Here is a 16,824-nt window from a genome sequence, read left to right as displayed (position 1 = left end):
TTTGTGCTACCTTGACACTTGCTGTTAATGTCAATATTAATAGCCAGTTGTAGATCAATTACTCTTTAAAATTTTGATCTTAAACCTTTTCTGTGATTATATATAGTTTATACAATTCTTATGTAGGCTCATTATCTATTATTGGAAGATGTTTTACTTTACTGTTTATGTATTTTCCTTAATGTACTCATATAGACCCATTTTTGTCTTTAGCCCAATACACACCTATATGGGCAATCCTGTTGTATTGGGAGGGTGGGGGTGTGTCAAACTGTGTCATGTAGCACAGTCCTGATTGGCTAATTAAATGTGGGGGCATTTTCTCCAACAAAAATTGCTAGCCAAACAGTGTTTCTGTTTGCGGCCCTTCCTAACCCAGAAAGATGCTGAAAAGCTAACTGACGCATTTGTTACAAGTAGACTGGACTACTGCAACGCCCTCTTTACCGGCCTCCCTAAAAAGTCTATTAAGAGGCTTATCCAAAACTCTGCAGCTAGACTTTTAACAAAAACAAGAAAGCGGGAGCATATCACTCCAGTTTTAGCTACATTGCACTGGCTCCCAGTGTCCTTTAGAATTGATTTTAAAGTTCTTTTACTTGTATACAAAGCTCTTAATGGCTTAGGACCGGCCTACATTACAGAATCCCTGCTGTTCTATATTCCATCAAGAGCCCTCTGGTCTTCTACTGCTGGTTTGTTGGAAGTACAAAACCCCACTCAAAAGAAGATTGGGGATGCAGCCTTTTTTAACTATGCTCCTAAACTGTGGAACACCCTGCCAAAGAATATTAGAGAGGCTCTGTAAGCATTTTCAAACTGTTTCTATTAGGGACCCAACGGAGCTGACACGGGCAAGTCTTGTCTGCCTGAGGCAGTGAGATCTGACGTAAATATCAGATCAAAAGTAGAATCAGGAAGGACAAGGGATAAGAAAATTAAAGAAAAACATATGGGTTCACTCACAATGTGCATCTAAAAGTGGGAGTATTTGTTGTGTTCTTTTATCTTTCTATTTTACTTGATTTGATTATTTTAATGCAATGCATTTTGCTTGTTCTTTTATATGAATTTTATCTTTTTATCTGTCTTTTATCTTCCTTTTATTGATGTAAAGCACTTTGAGCTGCATGTTGTGTATGAAAGGTGTTATACAAATAAAGGTTATTATTATTATTATTATTGTTGCTACAACTACTTACTACTAGTACAACTACTACTTATTACTACTACTACTGCTACTACTACTACTACTAATTACTACTACTACCACATATTACTACTACTACTACTATTACTGCTACTGCTGCTACTACAACTGCAACAACATGACATTTCAACCGTAAGTCACATTTTTAAATGACATTTTTCATATTTAACCATAACCATTTCCGGAACCTTAACCAAGTTGTTTTAGTTGCCTAACCATAGCCTTAACCCAAACCTGAACCAAGTTGTTTTAGTTGCCTAACCATAGCCTACCCAAGCCTTAACCAAGTTGTTTTAGTTGCCTAACCATAGCCTACCCAAGCCTTAACCAAGTTGTTTTAGTTGCCTAACCATAGCCTACCCAAGCCTTAACCAAGTTGTTTTAGTTGCCTAACCATAGCCTTAACCCAAACCTGAACCAAGTTGTTTTAGTTGCCTAACCATAGCCTTAACCCAAACCTGAACCAAGTTGTTTTAGTTGCCTAACCATAGCCTTAACCCAAACCTGAACCAAGTTGTTTTACTTGCCTAAACTTAACCGTTAACCAACCTTTGGAATGTATTTCAATTTGTTGCAGGGGAACACAATTAAGTTTGTGGAGGAGAAAAGTTATTTTCCCATAATACCAATGTGTGTCCACAGCACATAAATTGCCGTTTCAGAGTTTGTGTTCATTTCACTTATTTGTGTGAGATCATGTTGTACTGGTGCTATTACTACTGCTACTATATACTGCTACTACTACTACTGCTATTACTACTATTGCTACTACTACTATTAGTACTACTACCACCACTACTGCTACTACTACTACTACTAATACTGCTGCTGCTACTGGTATTGCTTTTATTGCTACTACTGCTACTACTATTACCACTGCGACTACTCCTGCTACTACTACTGATGCTACTATACTGCCGCTGCTACTACTGCCGCTGCTACGGCACAATATAAAACAATCAGCAAGTGGGAAAACTCGCACATCCAAAAATTGGTTAATGCAGGTGCGTCAGAGATACACAGTGAACTTAACAATAGAATGAACTTCCGCACACTGCTACTTGCAATGCAACACCTTTATTGTATAATGACGTTTCGGTCCAACCGGACCTTCGTCAGACTAGTGAGTGAAACTTGTCATTCGGACGTCTTAAATAGATAAAGCTCCACCCCTCTCTGTGTCCTCAGCTGTGAGACAATCATGACATCAGTAGGGTAAAGAGTCAATCAATGCAATATCTTGTAGAATCAAATAGTCAAAAGTGCACCACATTATCCCAATAACCATATATATACAGAAAATGTACAATATGTAGGGATTAGACACCATTGTAATGGGACATCGGTCGTACTAGACTTTCATAAATCATTACATGGGTCTAATTTAGTAACATAGACATGGAAACTCCATTCTTGCTACATCATCACATGCCATGGTATCTCATCATTCAGACCGTTCGGTGATAGGGTTTGCAGTGTGTATATCCAATACACTTCTCTCTGATTTAAAGGGTAACTTCGGTATTTTTCAACCTGGACCCTATTTTCCCAACTTTTTGTGTCTAAGTAACTAAAGGGGACAACAATTTTTGAAATTGGTCCAGTATTGAGCGAGATCGCTTCAGCCGGCAGCCGCGAAACGAGCTGCAATGTAATCCGACGGGGCAAATCACACCGTCAGTGTACGTCCACTAAAAGTGCTTGTTTTTGCCACTGACAGGCTCAGATTGTTATTATAAGTGTCTGACAACATTATGGAAAGGACCCTACAGAGAAATGAAACGTTTTTCTTTACCTTTCGCTTGATCTGGTCTATGTGTAACCAAGTCTCGCGAGAGTTGAGTTGTTGCAGGAAGTTACACACAGACCGGATCAAGCGAAAGGTAAAGAAAAACGTTTCATTTCTCTGTAGGGTCCTTTCCATAATGTTGTCAGACACTTATAATAACAATCTGAGCCTGTCAGTGGCAAAAACAAGCACTTTTAGTGGATGTACATTGAAGGTGCGATTTGCCCCGTCGGATTACATTGCAGCTCGTTTCGCGGCTGCTGGTGATGCGATCTCGCTCAATACTGGACCAATTTCAAAAATCGTTGTCCCCTTTAGTCACTTAGACACAAAAAGATGGGGAAATAGGGTCCAGGTTGAAAAATACCAAAGTTACCTTTAAGATCTTCTTTACATCGCCACCTCTGTCTGGTGGGTTCACCTTTTCTATGCCACAGAACCTGAATGATGAGATGTCATGTTTACAATCATTGAAGTGAACTGCCACTGGGTATTCTTTATCGTTTCTCCTGATAGAGCTCTTATGTTCACTTATTCTCTGTTTAAGAGGACAAGAGGTTGTAAACGTGACATCTCATCATTCAGGTTCTGTGGCATAGACTGAGATTGTCTCACAGCTGAGGACACAGAGAGGGGTGGAGCTTTATCTATTTAAGACGTCCGAAGTTTCACTCACTAGTCTGACGAAGGTCCGGTTGGACCGAAACGTTATTATACAATAAAGGTGTTGCATTGCAAGTAGCAGTGTGCGGGAGTTCATTCTATTTCTTAAGTTCACAATATAAAACAATAAAAGTAGACACAATAAAACAGTAAAAATAAATTCATAAATAAATAAAATTATAAGAGAGGCAAGCATAATCAGAAGGATAAATAGGCAAGACCGTAGTTTTAAAATGGCTTAAGGGAAAATAATAAAAATTAAATACAAAATCAGATAAACAATAAAACCAAAAATCCACATAACATGCAGAATGTAAAATCTTCCAAGGCTAAAAGTCAATGAAGTTAGACAAGTCATGGATAAAAAAAAATACCAAAAGTGCAGATTTTCTCTCTTTTTATTTTCTGATGTCTTCAAAATCCATTGACGCCGATGCAGGAACAAAACCATCACCGACTGAAGGTACTGCAGCCTGCAGAGCTTAAGGTTTTGCGCATGCATGCGCACTGTGCTTCCTCAGACGTCACAGGCTCCGGTTGGTATCTGGACTATAGCTGGTGGTCGTGAAAACAGGGGAAGGTGCTCTTCTCATCTCCCCCCAAACCCAAGACATCCAGCTGGGAAATAGATTTAATATCCTGTATCTCCAGGAGTTACCCCCTCTGCTTGAGGACCCTCAATCGCCTTCTCCTCCTGTGTCAATGGATGAGTTTCAATGTGCTCCTTCGCCACCAGTCACCCCTCTGGATATGTCTGGACAGCCTACTCATCCTGCAGCTGGTTGTCCCAAGCCATGCACCACTGTGGCACAGCAGGGCATTAGTGTCACTTCTGAGCTGTTACTCCACATTTCTTCCTCCTGCTCCACAGGTCCAAACTCAACCACCGCCCCCTCCTCCTTCCATGCTAATCATCAGCGATTCCATCGTTAGAAATGTTAAGAGAAAGTAAGTGGAGATCTACTGTTTCCCAGGCGCCAAGGTCTTAGGGTGTTTTCACACCTAATTCATTTGGAGCCTTTATTTCAGACCCTGGAGCATTTCCCCCCCCAAGTTTGGTTTGTTTGGGCATATATGAACGCAGCAATCGCACTCGGGTGCGGACCAAAACAAGCGGACTGAGACCATCTTGAGAGTCCGCGTCCAAACAAACTCTGGTGCAGTTCCTTGGTAGTGAGAATGCAATTTGAGCCAAAGGACCGAACTCACTATGCGTGATGGCTTATCTGATTGTCTTCTGTGTAGATTGGTGGGTGAATATGTCACTGTAGGCGCTCATTAGAGCGCACCTTCTACGGAGGTGTCTGGAAACAACGTGTCTTTGTCGAATCAAATGCAGCAACACATTGTTTAAGAGACGCAGCCTTGATTCACATTTAAATTGAATATTCTACTAATGCAGTAAACACTGGTGTACAAACCAGAGAATAACAGCAAAGACAATAACCTATCCACGCTGCAATTTTGTTCCATAGCACATTCTATCCAGTGTTTCTCATCTTTGTCACCTCATCACAGATTCATGATGCCTGCCACAAAACTGAATAAACTTGTCGTCCTATAAAAACTGATAACAAACTTGCTATTGCCATTATGTACTTTGTAGCGTTCTCAATCGGTCATTGACAGGAACTACTTCAGTTGGTTTGATTGTTGTAGGGTAGTCTATTTAAAGGTGAGGCAACAATTGTGTAAGTAATGATTTTAATCAATAAAGGATCAAAATTCAAAAAATTGTATGTTGACGTGACTTTCAGTCATCTGAAATTTTAAGTACTCCACTGCTTACTTGGCTTTTATACCATTGTATCCTCAATATAATGAAAATTACTATGGACTGTGTATTGTAATTTTTGGTTACAGTGATTATATTCATCAACCAAGAATGTAATTTGAACATGTAATTGTGCAAGTGGTGATTGAACTTTGTCAGTTTATAAAAAATAATGATCCAGGAATGCTTCTCATACCTGTTTCTAACTACAGAATACATTTCAGAACAATCTCAGATGGTGGATGTTGAAATCCACTTTTCTGTGTTGATTTGGCATGGAATGACCCAAATGTTATCAGTTTTTTTTAAAGAATTTATTGGCAAAAATAACATGAAGGCATCTGCAAGCACACAGTGTGATATAATTAATGTCCTCCAAGAAATCTGGAAATTTACGTCTGGAAAAGTCTGGAATTTTGAAAGGGGAAAATGTGTAGGAACTCTGCAGTGGACGGACGGCACAGATAATCGTGTAGTGTGCGAGGGGTACACACTCTAATATGTTGCCTTCCGATCTAGCTTCAGGCCAGTGGGAGGCTTAGCCCCCCTAAACATCTGTGGTGACACTCCTGGTAGGAAGGATGAAGCGCTTATTATAGTTATGTGTATGAAGGTGATGTAGCTGAAATGAAAGTCTGGGTTCACATGCTTTGCTGAAGCTTTATTAAATGCCACAGAGAAAGTAACAGCAGTCAGTCACAACTGAGCTCAATGCTGAACATCCAGTTACCCTGTTGATATTACAGTGTCACAGATAAAAATGCCTGTGTGGCTTGTGTTTGCATGCAGTGTTCTGTGTAAAAAAAAAAAGAAGAAAATTATTACTTTCGTAAAGTTGTATTTCTGTTACTAAAATCACTTTGAATTTGAATGTAGATAAGAGTTTCATTTGATAGGGGTTAGTGGCGTTCACGTTGTTGTAGATGATTCCCAATTTGACAGCAGAGTGAACACAGACGAGCAGCAAGAGCGGGTGTGTGTGAGAGTCTCCGGCACTTTAACCATCAGGAAACGAAGGAGAAGCCTCTTTAAGTCCCTGCAATGAAATAATCACAATCACTTTGGCCCATACAGTATCTGTGATATCTGGGACAGATTGGATATCTATGATATAGTTGCAGTAGGTGAAACTGGGGCAGTGGTTTTGAATATATAGTGCCTTACTGTAATTGTATTTGTTTAAAAAGTATTCTGATGATACCCATTGGGATGGAGAGAAGCATTAAATCATAAACCTAACTGAACTATATTATCAGCCCCACTGAGCAAACTGTGCCGCTGGGACTCAAACTCCCAGCCAATGGACACACAGCTGCACCACAAACATGTAGTTTTACTATGTGAGGCACCTGAACGCCCCGCAGTGTTTCAGTTCTTAAAGAATATGATTTTACTGTGTGAGGCTCCTGAACGCCCCGCAGTGTTTCAGTTCTTAAAGAATATGATTTTGCTGTGTGAGGCTCCTGAACGCCCCGCAGTGTTTCAGTTCTTAAAGAATATGATTTTGCTGTGTGAGGCTCCTGAACGCCCCGCAGTGTTTCAGTTCTTAAAGAATATGATTTTACTGTGTGAGGCTCCTGAAGTGTTGTAAAGAATATGTTTGTGTAAAAAACACTTTTTATTTGATGTTTCAAAACCCATGAATTGTGGAGTAAACTCAAAGCATACTCACTGGCCAAATCCCACCAATTTGCAGGTTCAGTGTTTCCTATGTTCTTCCTGAAAAACAAACATTTTTGGCTTAATTTCCATACAGAAATACAAATTAGCAAATTTCATTTGTATAAAATAAATGTAACTTACTCTTAAATTACACTTTACAGGTTTTTTTTTTAAATTAATAACAATAATAGACTATGTTTTAAGTCAGTGGTTCTCAACGTGGGGTCCGGGGACCACCAAGGGTCCTTGATGGGGTTCCAGGGGGTCACCAGCAAATTGATGAATTGTTAAACTTCAGCATTATTTCATTTACCAGAAGTTAACTTTGTTTATTAGAGAATATAGAAGAATGACTATTTGGATCATAGTTTCACTGTTATCTCTCTACCTACAATACAAATAGTCATGGAATTCTGGATGTCGGATTTGGGTTCGAGAGACAAAATCTCATCAAATGGGGGTCCATGGCCCTAATGTGTACAGAATTAGGGGTCCTTGATATGAAAAAGGTTGAGAATCACTGTTTTAAGTGAAAGCTTTTCAGCATTGATGTGATCCCTGCTGCAGTGCTTTTGGTCTACTGTACCTCCAACAACATGTACTCCTCACTTGGCAGGTTGCTGAGCATTCAAATGTTCTCTCAGCTAGCTAATGTTAGCACGCCAGCTTGTAAAGCTATTGAACTGAGCTCACAATGTTTTTGTCAACAAACTATGTTAACATGAATGAATCAACTTTCATATAGGATAACATCCATAGCAATTTGATATTGAGCAAGGCAATATCTTCCAGACAAAACAGAATAATTGGATTGAGTGGGAGTAAAACATGGCTTTGGTTATTGGTAATATTGGATTGAGCTGGTTGGGAGTAAAAAAAAATATCATTGAGGTATAAATGTATTCAGTGCTTCTTTTTGGATTCTGTTTCGTTTTTGATGTTTCTTCATTAAGTTATTTCAATATGAATAAATAAATGTAACCAGGGAGTTCTGTTGTAGTGAAGGTAACTTACTGCAGTATGAATTTGCATTTGAAGAGGTTCCTATGTTCTTTCATGATGTTTCGCAGGTTTTTCACAGAATCTGTTTCACAAGTGTTTTCATCCCTTAAGGAAAATGTACATATAATAATCAGATTAACTACTGGAAAATGAATCACAATAACAAATTATAGAAACATGTTTACATTTACATTTTAGTCAAAGTGACTTTGAGGAAGTGTATAAGTTTATCAACAAGTGCAAAAGCATCAAATTTGTAAACTGAGAAACACGACATGTAAAGCTGGCACAAACAATAATAACCATAGAAAGTGCTATAGTAAGTGCGTATTTTTTAGTATGTAACAAGGCAGTTAAAAGGAACTCCTCAAAGCATAGTTTCTTAAGAGTATGCTGAAGTGATAGAAATAGAACACTATAGCAGATACAGGTGACAGAATGTCTCTGTGTAAATACTACATTTGTGTTTCTATTACTCTGAGCAGAGAATCCAAAATCTCACACAATTAAGCACAATGACTGATATTCAGTGTAGTTATTCATCAACATTCCAACACTATGTTTAATGTTGTACTTACTTATCGTTGATCATTAACACATGCAAGGCAGTCACTTTGTTGAAGTCTAAGTTGGGCACTTCAAACTTGGCAAAAAAACTAAGTAAATAAAAAGGAAACAAGCACAGGAAATATGTCATTTTTACTTCTACTCAATATGGATTATTATTGTTTATCACTCTCTCTCTCTCTCTCTCTCACACACACACACACACACACACACGCACGCACGCACTTCCCTTCCAAAAAGGTGATAAAGGTGTGAGCTCAAGAGAAGCAGTTTGGACAGAAGGGTTTACAGAGGACAGAAGTGTGGTGATGGAGAAAACACCGCTCTGTTTTGTGGTAAAAACCCCCATAGAACTGTCCAAAGAACTGCACTGTTAGATTCCTGGGTAACACTTTACAATAAGGGTCACTAAGTTAAGGGTTAGTTAATGCTTAATAACGGTTAGTTAATGCTTAATTAACAGTTAACTAATGTGTAATTTACTAATGGTGTTCACGTTAACTAAGGTATTAATTTATACATTATTTAATAGTTTATAAAGATGACTATTAAATAATGTATAAATTAATACCTTAGTTAACATGAACACCATTAGTAAATGATTACCAGACACATTAGTTAACTGTTAATTAAGGGTTAGTTAATGCTTATTAAGCATTAACTAACCCTTAACTTAGTGACCCTTATTGTAAAGTGTTACCGATTCCCGTTCTGTTCTGTCTTACATTTTCATCAGCCTCTAACAGATAAATTAACTGCTCATAAAAACTGAGCTGAAACAAACAACGCCAGGCCCAAAGAAGTAGCTTGACTCTTCTAATCCCCAGCGTTACCTCATTGCAGGTGAGCCCGATTTACCTCATTACTGGTGAACCTGATTTACCTTATTACAGGTGAGCCTGATTTACCATATTACTGGTGAACCTGATTTAACTCATTACTGGTGAGCCTGATTTACCATATTACTGGTGAACCTGATTTAACTCATTACTGGTGAGCCTGATTTACCTCATTACTGGTGAACCTGATTTAACTCATTACTGGTGAGCCTGATTTACCTCATTACTGGTGAACCTGATTTACCTTATTACAGGGGAACCTGATTGATTTCATTATAGGTGAATCTGATTTACCTGTCCGGCATGTACCCCAACTTTCCATTCAGTAACACAGTGACGGTACCTGTTGCTCCCTTTGCCAACTGAGTAGAAACACAAAACACCAGATTATTTCAGCAATATCAGTTTCATGTCCCCTTTAGGTAAATAGTATTGTAATAAATTTAGGGAGTGGTAACTCTGACTCTAGGCAAAATCTCATCATTAATCATTAATTACTCAGATGCAGTGATGGTATTACTGATGACATGTAAAATGTGTATAGCAGGTACTGTTTTCTTTCTGCTGGGTAACTACAACATTTTGGCCTTGAGCAGCAGATGAAATATGTGCATTAGGAAGAAAGTAAACTGCAATGTTCCAGAACAAAAAAAAAATAGATGAATTAGAAACCTTTCTTACTGTTCATGTGAGAGCAAAGAAAATCTTCTTTCACTGGCATATTTTCTTGCCGTCTTTCACTCATATTGTTAGCTAGCTAAGTGCTAATTAGTTCAGAAATATCCATATGCACATACTCACCGCAGCTGAGATACTGGCCCAGAACATATTGGCTGGATTCGGAGGGCAACCTTCACTAAACACATCTACAGGAGAGAGAAGAGAGGAAAGCAAGCACACCAGAGTCATGATTCTAATCACACAGGTGTGTGTTATAGAGACACACTGCTCTTACCTTTACAGGTTACCTGATTCTAATCACATGGGAAAATGCTTCAGCTTATGTTTGTAACTAAAGAATCAATGCCATAGGGGCAGCCTATATGTTTTACAGTGCTCACACTGATATTCATTTTAATATTACCTTTATTGTTGCTCTGTCCACACCAAAGTTTGTTTGCCAGGATACTATAGAAGGTGTTCCAAACATGGACAAAGGTGTCCTGATTATCCAGTAAATCCAGAAATTCTCCAGTTCCACTGTACAGCAGAAGCTAAGAGACAGCACAAGGAAGATGACATTACAGGCAGTGTGTTTTAACACATGAACACATCAACACTGGTGTGAAATCTGACATGACTGTGGTGGTTTCTCACCTTGTCCTTAGGTATTGCAATGGGCTCTGTATTGAACAGGTCGTTGTAATCTCCCGGTGCGATAGTATCGGGGTCCTTTTTGACGAAGGCACTGGTGAACTTCTTCCAGAAGGTGTCACACCTGGCCTTTGCTCTGGATTACATCAGTATAATAATAATTCATTTGATTCATAAACTGAAGCAAAAACATAATTAATGACTGACTGAATGTAGGGTTTTTTTTAATTAGATAAATGAGTGTCCTGGGCATAACATGCAATAAAGAAATCGGAGTATCATCTCACATTCCCTTCAAAAGCCACCTGCAATTGAGGCGGGTTGCCAGTTTCCCTGAAGTGTCTGTACCCATTCGTGCAGGAATCAATGTGACAAAATAGACAATGACAATTTTGCGTGGGTGACGAATATTATAGTTTAGAATGATTTTTTATACAAAATTTCTTAATCTTGTATCCTATTTGCAACTGCAAAATGTAGCATTTAAGCATGTTTTGTTTTTTTTAAATACATTAGCAACATACGTTTGCTGTGCAGTGGCAGGCATGTGTAATAACCATAAGTTTTATTATGGTTTAAGATAGCTTTCACAAGCTTTGGAATTATTTTCATTTTTTGAGGGGTGTAATGTTTGCGATTCCCTGTATTTGTAAACTGCGAGAGTTCTGGCAGTCTGAATGTAACAGAGAGTATGCGCAACCCTCCTGACTGTTTTAGTAATAACTGCACTGAGGTAGCAGGGCTATGTTTTGTGTAAAAGATTTGAATTTATTAGGTTTGCCCCCGCTCTCATGCACACACCTGAGCCTCGTTTGGAGGGAGGAGTTACAGGAGTAGGAAGGAGTAGGAAGGAGCCAGAAAAATGTTCCCTTCTAGAAAAGGGAATATCATGTCAGGGCTCATGGTGACCTTTTCCATTTGACAATTAGTTCTGAACAACCTTGTATATGGTATGTGTGGTTAGCTAGTACAGATCCTGAGTACCTGTCTATAATTTGGTTAGAGTACAAAATATTCAAAAACATGGTAGGGTTGAAGGGGTTAATGATACACTGGTACTGCTCAGAGGGCCGGCTGGTGTTGAACCGTGAGAGAGTGAGATAGAGTCTAACTGTTCTTCCGTGGAGGTGATTATCACAGACTGCCAGCGGTACATAAGGGTGGTGCTCTAACAGGGGACCACTATAACAGGGGACCACTGTACTTAATCTCTTCATAGACATTGCTCTTACCTGTCAGCAGGTACGTTTTGTCTTCCGAGAAATTGTTGACACTTGTCTTTAACTTCTCTTTCGAACTCAGTCACACTTTGTCCCTTAAAACAATTGAATCTGCAATCCCAACATTCAGCCTGACGTAAAAGGGAAAAGACAAACTTGGATGACATATTGTACCTGGCTGATATCTGTAGTAGTACTGTACATGCCTGATATCAGTAGTATTGTTGTACCAGTTTGATATCATTATTACTATTGTAAATGGCTGATATCAGTAGTATTAATGTATCTGGCTGATATCATCAGTGGTACTGTGGCTGGTTGATATCATTAGTCATATTGTACCTGGCTGATATCAGTAGTAGTACTGTACAAGGCTGATATCAGTAGTATTGTTGCACCTGTCTGATATCATATTACCTCGCGATGATTTCAAACTAATTTGCAAATGTATTTTCTGAATTTTCTCAATGCAAAATACTATAGTGGATTAAGTTAATATTCTGACAGCAGTATAATGTATTATATGACATACCTCTTGTGGCTGAAGCAGCATCATAGTGATAGATGCGAGGAGCAGAGCCATCCAGACAGACTGAAACCTTTCTGCCATTCTGCAAATCTGCAAAGCAGCGCACTGTAAACACATGAACAAACACAGTCACTGTAAATGTGATTTCATTTGGTTCAGTGTTGCATCTTTCTATAGTGCGCTTTCATGATCTTCCACCTTATAAATAAAATAATTTTATAGAATCCTGCTCGTAAACCATTTCCCTGCTAACTAAATTGTTCCTGAATTTGTATCAGACCAGGCCAGACGAAATCCCAGTGACAGCACTGGAACAGTAAAAATCATGTAATTATCACCAGTTTCCATGAATGTCTGGGAGGGAGTTACAGAAGATGTTATATAGTTTTGTAGGGCATTACTAATTATGAAAAGCCAATATCAGACAATTCCATGCAAATTCAGTGCAGGTGTTTTTATTCTTTGAACATTCATTTTATTTCTGTATAAAACAATAAAACAGTTGCAATGTCTGCTACTAGATGTGCTCGACATAGACCCCCTGCAACATGATTTAGATGTTGCAGGGGGAAAATTGAACTGTCTCAAGTCGGGATCTGCTTAACTCTGAAAAATAATGAGATGCCCTCATTTTGGAAAACTCCACTCAAAAGGTAGAACTCTCCCACACTGAAGAATCACACGATGCTTAAGCGGGTGAGGTCTGGATTACTCTAACCCCATCAAAATATATCCACCATGTAAAGAATTTTAATTAGATCCCAATCTATTTATATCACAGGCTACATGTTCATAACCTTGTTGCAGTGTACATTATTAATGTAGTATTATATAGCATATTGTTTTTGGCAGCATCAATGTGCTTTGTGAATCTGCTCTCTTTGTTCCTTACAGGTTGTTGCTGTGCATTCAACAAATGAAATGAGAAAAAAATGGTAATTTCACCAGAGTAAAACCAATACTTTAAATAAAACTTTTCTGACACAGCTTGCCCCGGACACCAATGCTATTTCTTCTCTTCATTACAAATGAGTATTTACTGGGCTAGATTTAAACTTTGTAACATTGAACATTGTATATTGCAATAGTGCTTCAAGCAACACGACAAGATACTTTTTTATATTTTGGCAGATACACAGGGGTGGACAAAATAACAGACCTTGTTTTGGACCTGTATTATGTAGAGATGTATGTAAATGCTCACAGATGGCTCACATGGGCTGGGTATATCTGCATGTCACAGAGGCAATCATCAATCATCAATATATGGTGGTCTGTACTGTGATAGTGCTTATAACAGTGTGTACAGTGAGCCATGTGCAGTGCATGATTCTGGTGTGTACAATCTGCATAGTGTAATAATCTGAGTTATTACACATTAATTACCATGGGGAAACTTTCGTTCGGGAGAACTGAAATTTGCATTCACTTCTTGTGATCTCAGCTCTGGACATTATTTCATCATAATTACAACAAAAATGTAAATATGTTCTCTGTTATACTGTATCATCTCACCACTCATATAATTATACCCTATTTATGAGACATACATTGGTGGCAAAACTGGTCCACTGTTTATCTGCACAGTGAATAAAACATAGGTACACTGTTTATCTACTCAGTGAACAAAACATGGATACTTAAGATGGTTGTACACAGTGAACACAGTGTACACAGTTTATGTACACAGTGAATAAAATGTAGGTACACTGTTTATCTACACAGTGAATAAAACATAGGTACACTGTTTATCTACACAGTGAGTAAAACATAGGTACACTGTTTATCTACACAGTGAGTAAAACATAGGTACATAGGTACACTGTTTATCTACACAGTGAATAAAACATAGGTACACTGTTTATCTACACAGTGAGTAAAACATAGGTACATAGGTACACTGTTTATCTACACAGTGAATAAAACATAGGTACACTGTTTATCTACACAGTGAATAAAACATAGGTACACTGTTTATCTACACAGTGAGTAAAACATAGGTACATAGGTACACTGTTTATCTACACAGTGAATAAAACATAGGTACACTGTTTACCTACACTGTGAATAAAACATAGGTATTTAAGGTGGTTGTCCACTGTATTGATGGTAACTTTGTTGCTGCGGTGCTAACAGACATAACTCCCCAGCTAGGTTTTTCACTAAAATTGCCACAAAAAAAAAGCTACAACAGCACTCTCATAATTGTCCATTTGCCTCTCCTTCCCATAGTAGATATATTAATGTAAAGTAACACAAAAATAAAAAGCTAAATACAACAAAACTTTTAAAAATGAACAAACATGTAATGAGAGATACCAAGCTGTTCATGTTGCCATTACAGCACCATGACATCATGTCTACATCGTGTAAATACAATTGTATAACTGTTAAAAGTTGGTGGCAAAACCGGTTTGCTGTTTATCTACCCAGTAAATAAAATATTAGGTGCTTAATTTGGTAGTAGTGTTTATCTACATAGGACACAATGCAGTCACAATAAACTTATGTATCCACTATTTACCTACATAGTGGAAAATAAAACTGCTGAAAACTGCTGAAAGTTGGTAGCAAAACTAACAACAGATGCTTAATTTCCACTGTTATCTACATAGTGAGAAGTAGCTGTGACCAAAATATTAAGTGCAAAGATAAACGATGCAACCAAAAACAAACACAACAATAAGGCTGTTAGGAAATTGCTGTGTATGGCTGCCAATATACTTTTAGCACATATGTAAGTGCGAACAAAGCAGGTTCTGACAATATATTAAAAAAAAGCGGCACTTCTGCTTAAATGTTTTTAAGTGATGAATTGCTTTCTTTATGTTATTTAACCTTTCAGTTTGAACAAGTGTAACTTGTAAACTGCTTGGATTTCGGTGGTGGTTTAATAACATAAAGAAAGCAATTCACTTAAAAACATTTCATCAGAAGTACTAGTTTTTTTTATATATTGTCAGAACCTGCTTTGTTCGCACTCATTTATATGCTAAAACACTGACAACCCATCAATCATATTCAATACGAGAGCATGGGATCAGTTCAATCAAAATTCATGTATGGATATGTAACTGTTATTAATTCTGTTAGTTTAGTTAGTCAAACTCTTTATTTACGCATATTCCATAAGAATAAATATAGTTATTTACTGCATTGTTGTTTTGATTTCCTGCAGTTTTTTGTTTTATGTCATGTTGCTTCTGGGTTGTATTTTATTCCTCTGTACTGACCCTGCTTTGTATCAATTTATAATAATAATGAAATAATAATAACAATTTTATATAGCACTTTTCATGCAAAGTGCTATATTTTATTTTCACACTGTAAAATGTCTGTGGATTATTATTGTTTTACTGCCTGTCAGATCAGGTTCAAATTGAATATCCAGTTTCCAGCACTACTTCACAATGTACGCTTCTTTACCTTGGATTTTTTTATTAAATTGAGATAAATTTGACATCTATCAAATGTTAAAGTTAAATTTGTTATGCTTTGAGTATCATAATGATAAAAACACAATAATGATGTTAAATCAGTATGGAAACTTACCTGCTTCTGTGCTGTGGTCTTGCTTGGTAGAGTGTAGATCAGAGAGGTGTGTAGACTCAGCAGGTGAGTATCTGGTCTGATGCAGCAGTGGTCTGTGTGTCTCAGTAGAAATGTACCTGCTTTTATACACACCTGTACTGTCCTGGACATACCCACTGGCACAGGCCGTTGTTTCACTATAGATTAGATTAATGTTTTTGCATCTGCTTGTCTCATAATCTAGCTTCAATGAAAGGCACAGTGTGACTCTAGATGTCCCATGACACTATCACCAAGTGTGGTATCCGTATGGTAAAACATTACAGATATATAGCACGGCGTGGGGGTATATCCACTAGCAACACATTTCAGGCCACTTCAGCTACACATATGCGCGCACAGCAAGGGCACGATCTATGGAGGACATGTAGCATATATTATTGTATGTAATGTTATGTAGCAATAACAATACCTTCTTATGATCTATGGAGCACATGTAGCGATAACACGACCTGTTTATGACCTATGGAGGACATGTAGCAATAACACTACCTGCTTCCATTTATTTTGCTGGGGGTGAACAGTCATGTCAATCATCTGAATATTTTCTCAGAAGAGAGAAGAGACCCCAAAGTACAACGGTATTCAATGATAACCACTATGTAAAGAATGAAGTATTGCAAGTGGACCATAGTACTGTAAACAGCAAGTATGTTCCATGAAT

The 16,824-nt window shown here is 37.9% G+C and overlaps 1 protein-coding gene across 1 annotated transcript; it reads right to left on the bottom strand.

Moving 5' to 3' along the window:
- Positions 1 to 6,089: 6,089 nt before the first annotated feature.
- On the bottom strand, positions 6,090 to 16,198 carry LOC139920513 (ADP-ribosyl cyclase/cyclic ADP-ribose hydrolase-like). The gene is made up of 11 exons (XM_078284907.1): positions 16,122 to 16,198; positions 12,573 to 12,674; positions 12,053 to 12,171; positions 10,824 to 10,956; positions 10,591 to 10,720; positions 10,308 to 10,372; positions 9,801 to 9,868; positions 8,679 to 8,756; positions 8,113 to 8,205; positions 7,109 to 7,155; positions 6,090 to 6,472 (listed from the first exon to the last, which is right to left on the bottom strand). Exons 2-11 carry the CDS (start codon positions 12,648 to 12,650, stop codon positions 6,465 to 6,467), a joined length of 819 nt encoding a protein of 272 aa, XP_078141033.1. The 5' UTR covers positions 12,651 to 12,674; positions 16,122 to 16,198; the 3' UTR covers positions 6,090 to 6,464.
- Positions 16,199 to 16,824: the final 626 nt, after the last annotated feature.

Source organism: Centroberyx gerrardi, chromosome 1 (genome assembly GCF_048128805.1).
Source record: "Centroberyx gerrardi isolate f3 chromosome 1, fCenGer3.hap1.cur.20231027, whole genome shotgun sequence".
NCBI classification, from domain to species: Eukaryota; Metazoa; Chordata; class Actinopteri; order Beryciformes; family Berycidae; genus Centroberyx; species Centroberyx gerrardi.
This window is presented reverse-complemented; position numbering and strand designations above follow the sequence as displayed.

Bases quoted from the DNA above. Each gene is read 5' to 3' on its own strand.
- LOC139920513 (XM_078284907.1), bottom strand. From the start codon at position 12,650: ATGGCAGAAAGGTTTCAGTCTGTCTGGATGGCTCTGCTCCTCGCATCT. The intron at 12,172-12,572 runs GTATGTCATATA...CTTTTACGTCAG, and splicing joins TGCTGCTTCAGCCACAAGAG to GCTGAATGTTGGGATTGCAG. The intron at 10,957-12,052 runs GTAAGAGCAATG...GATGTAATCCAG, and splicing joins CAAAACGTACCTGCTGACAG to AGCAAAGGCCAGGTGTGACA.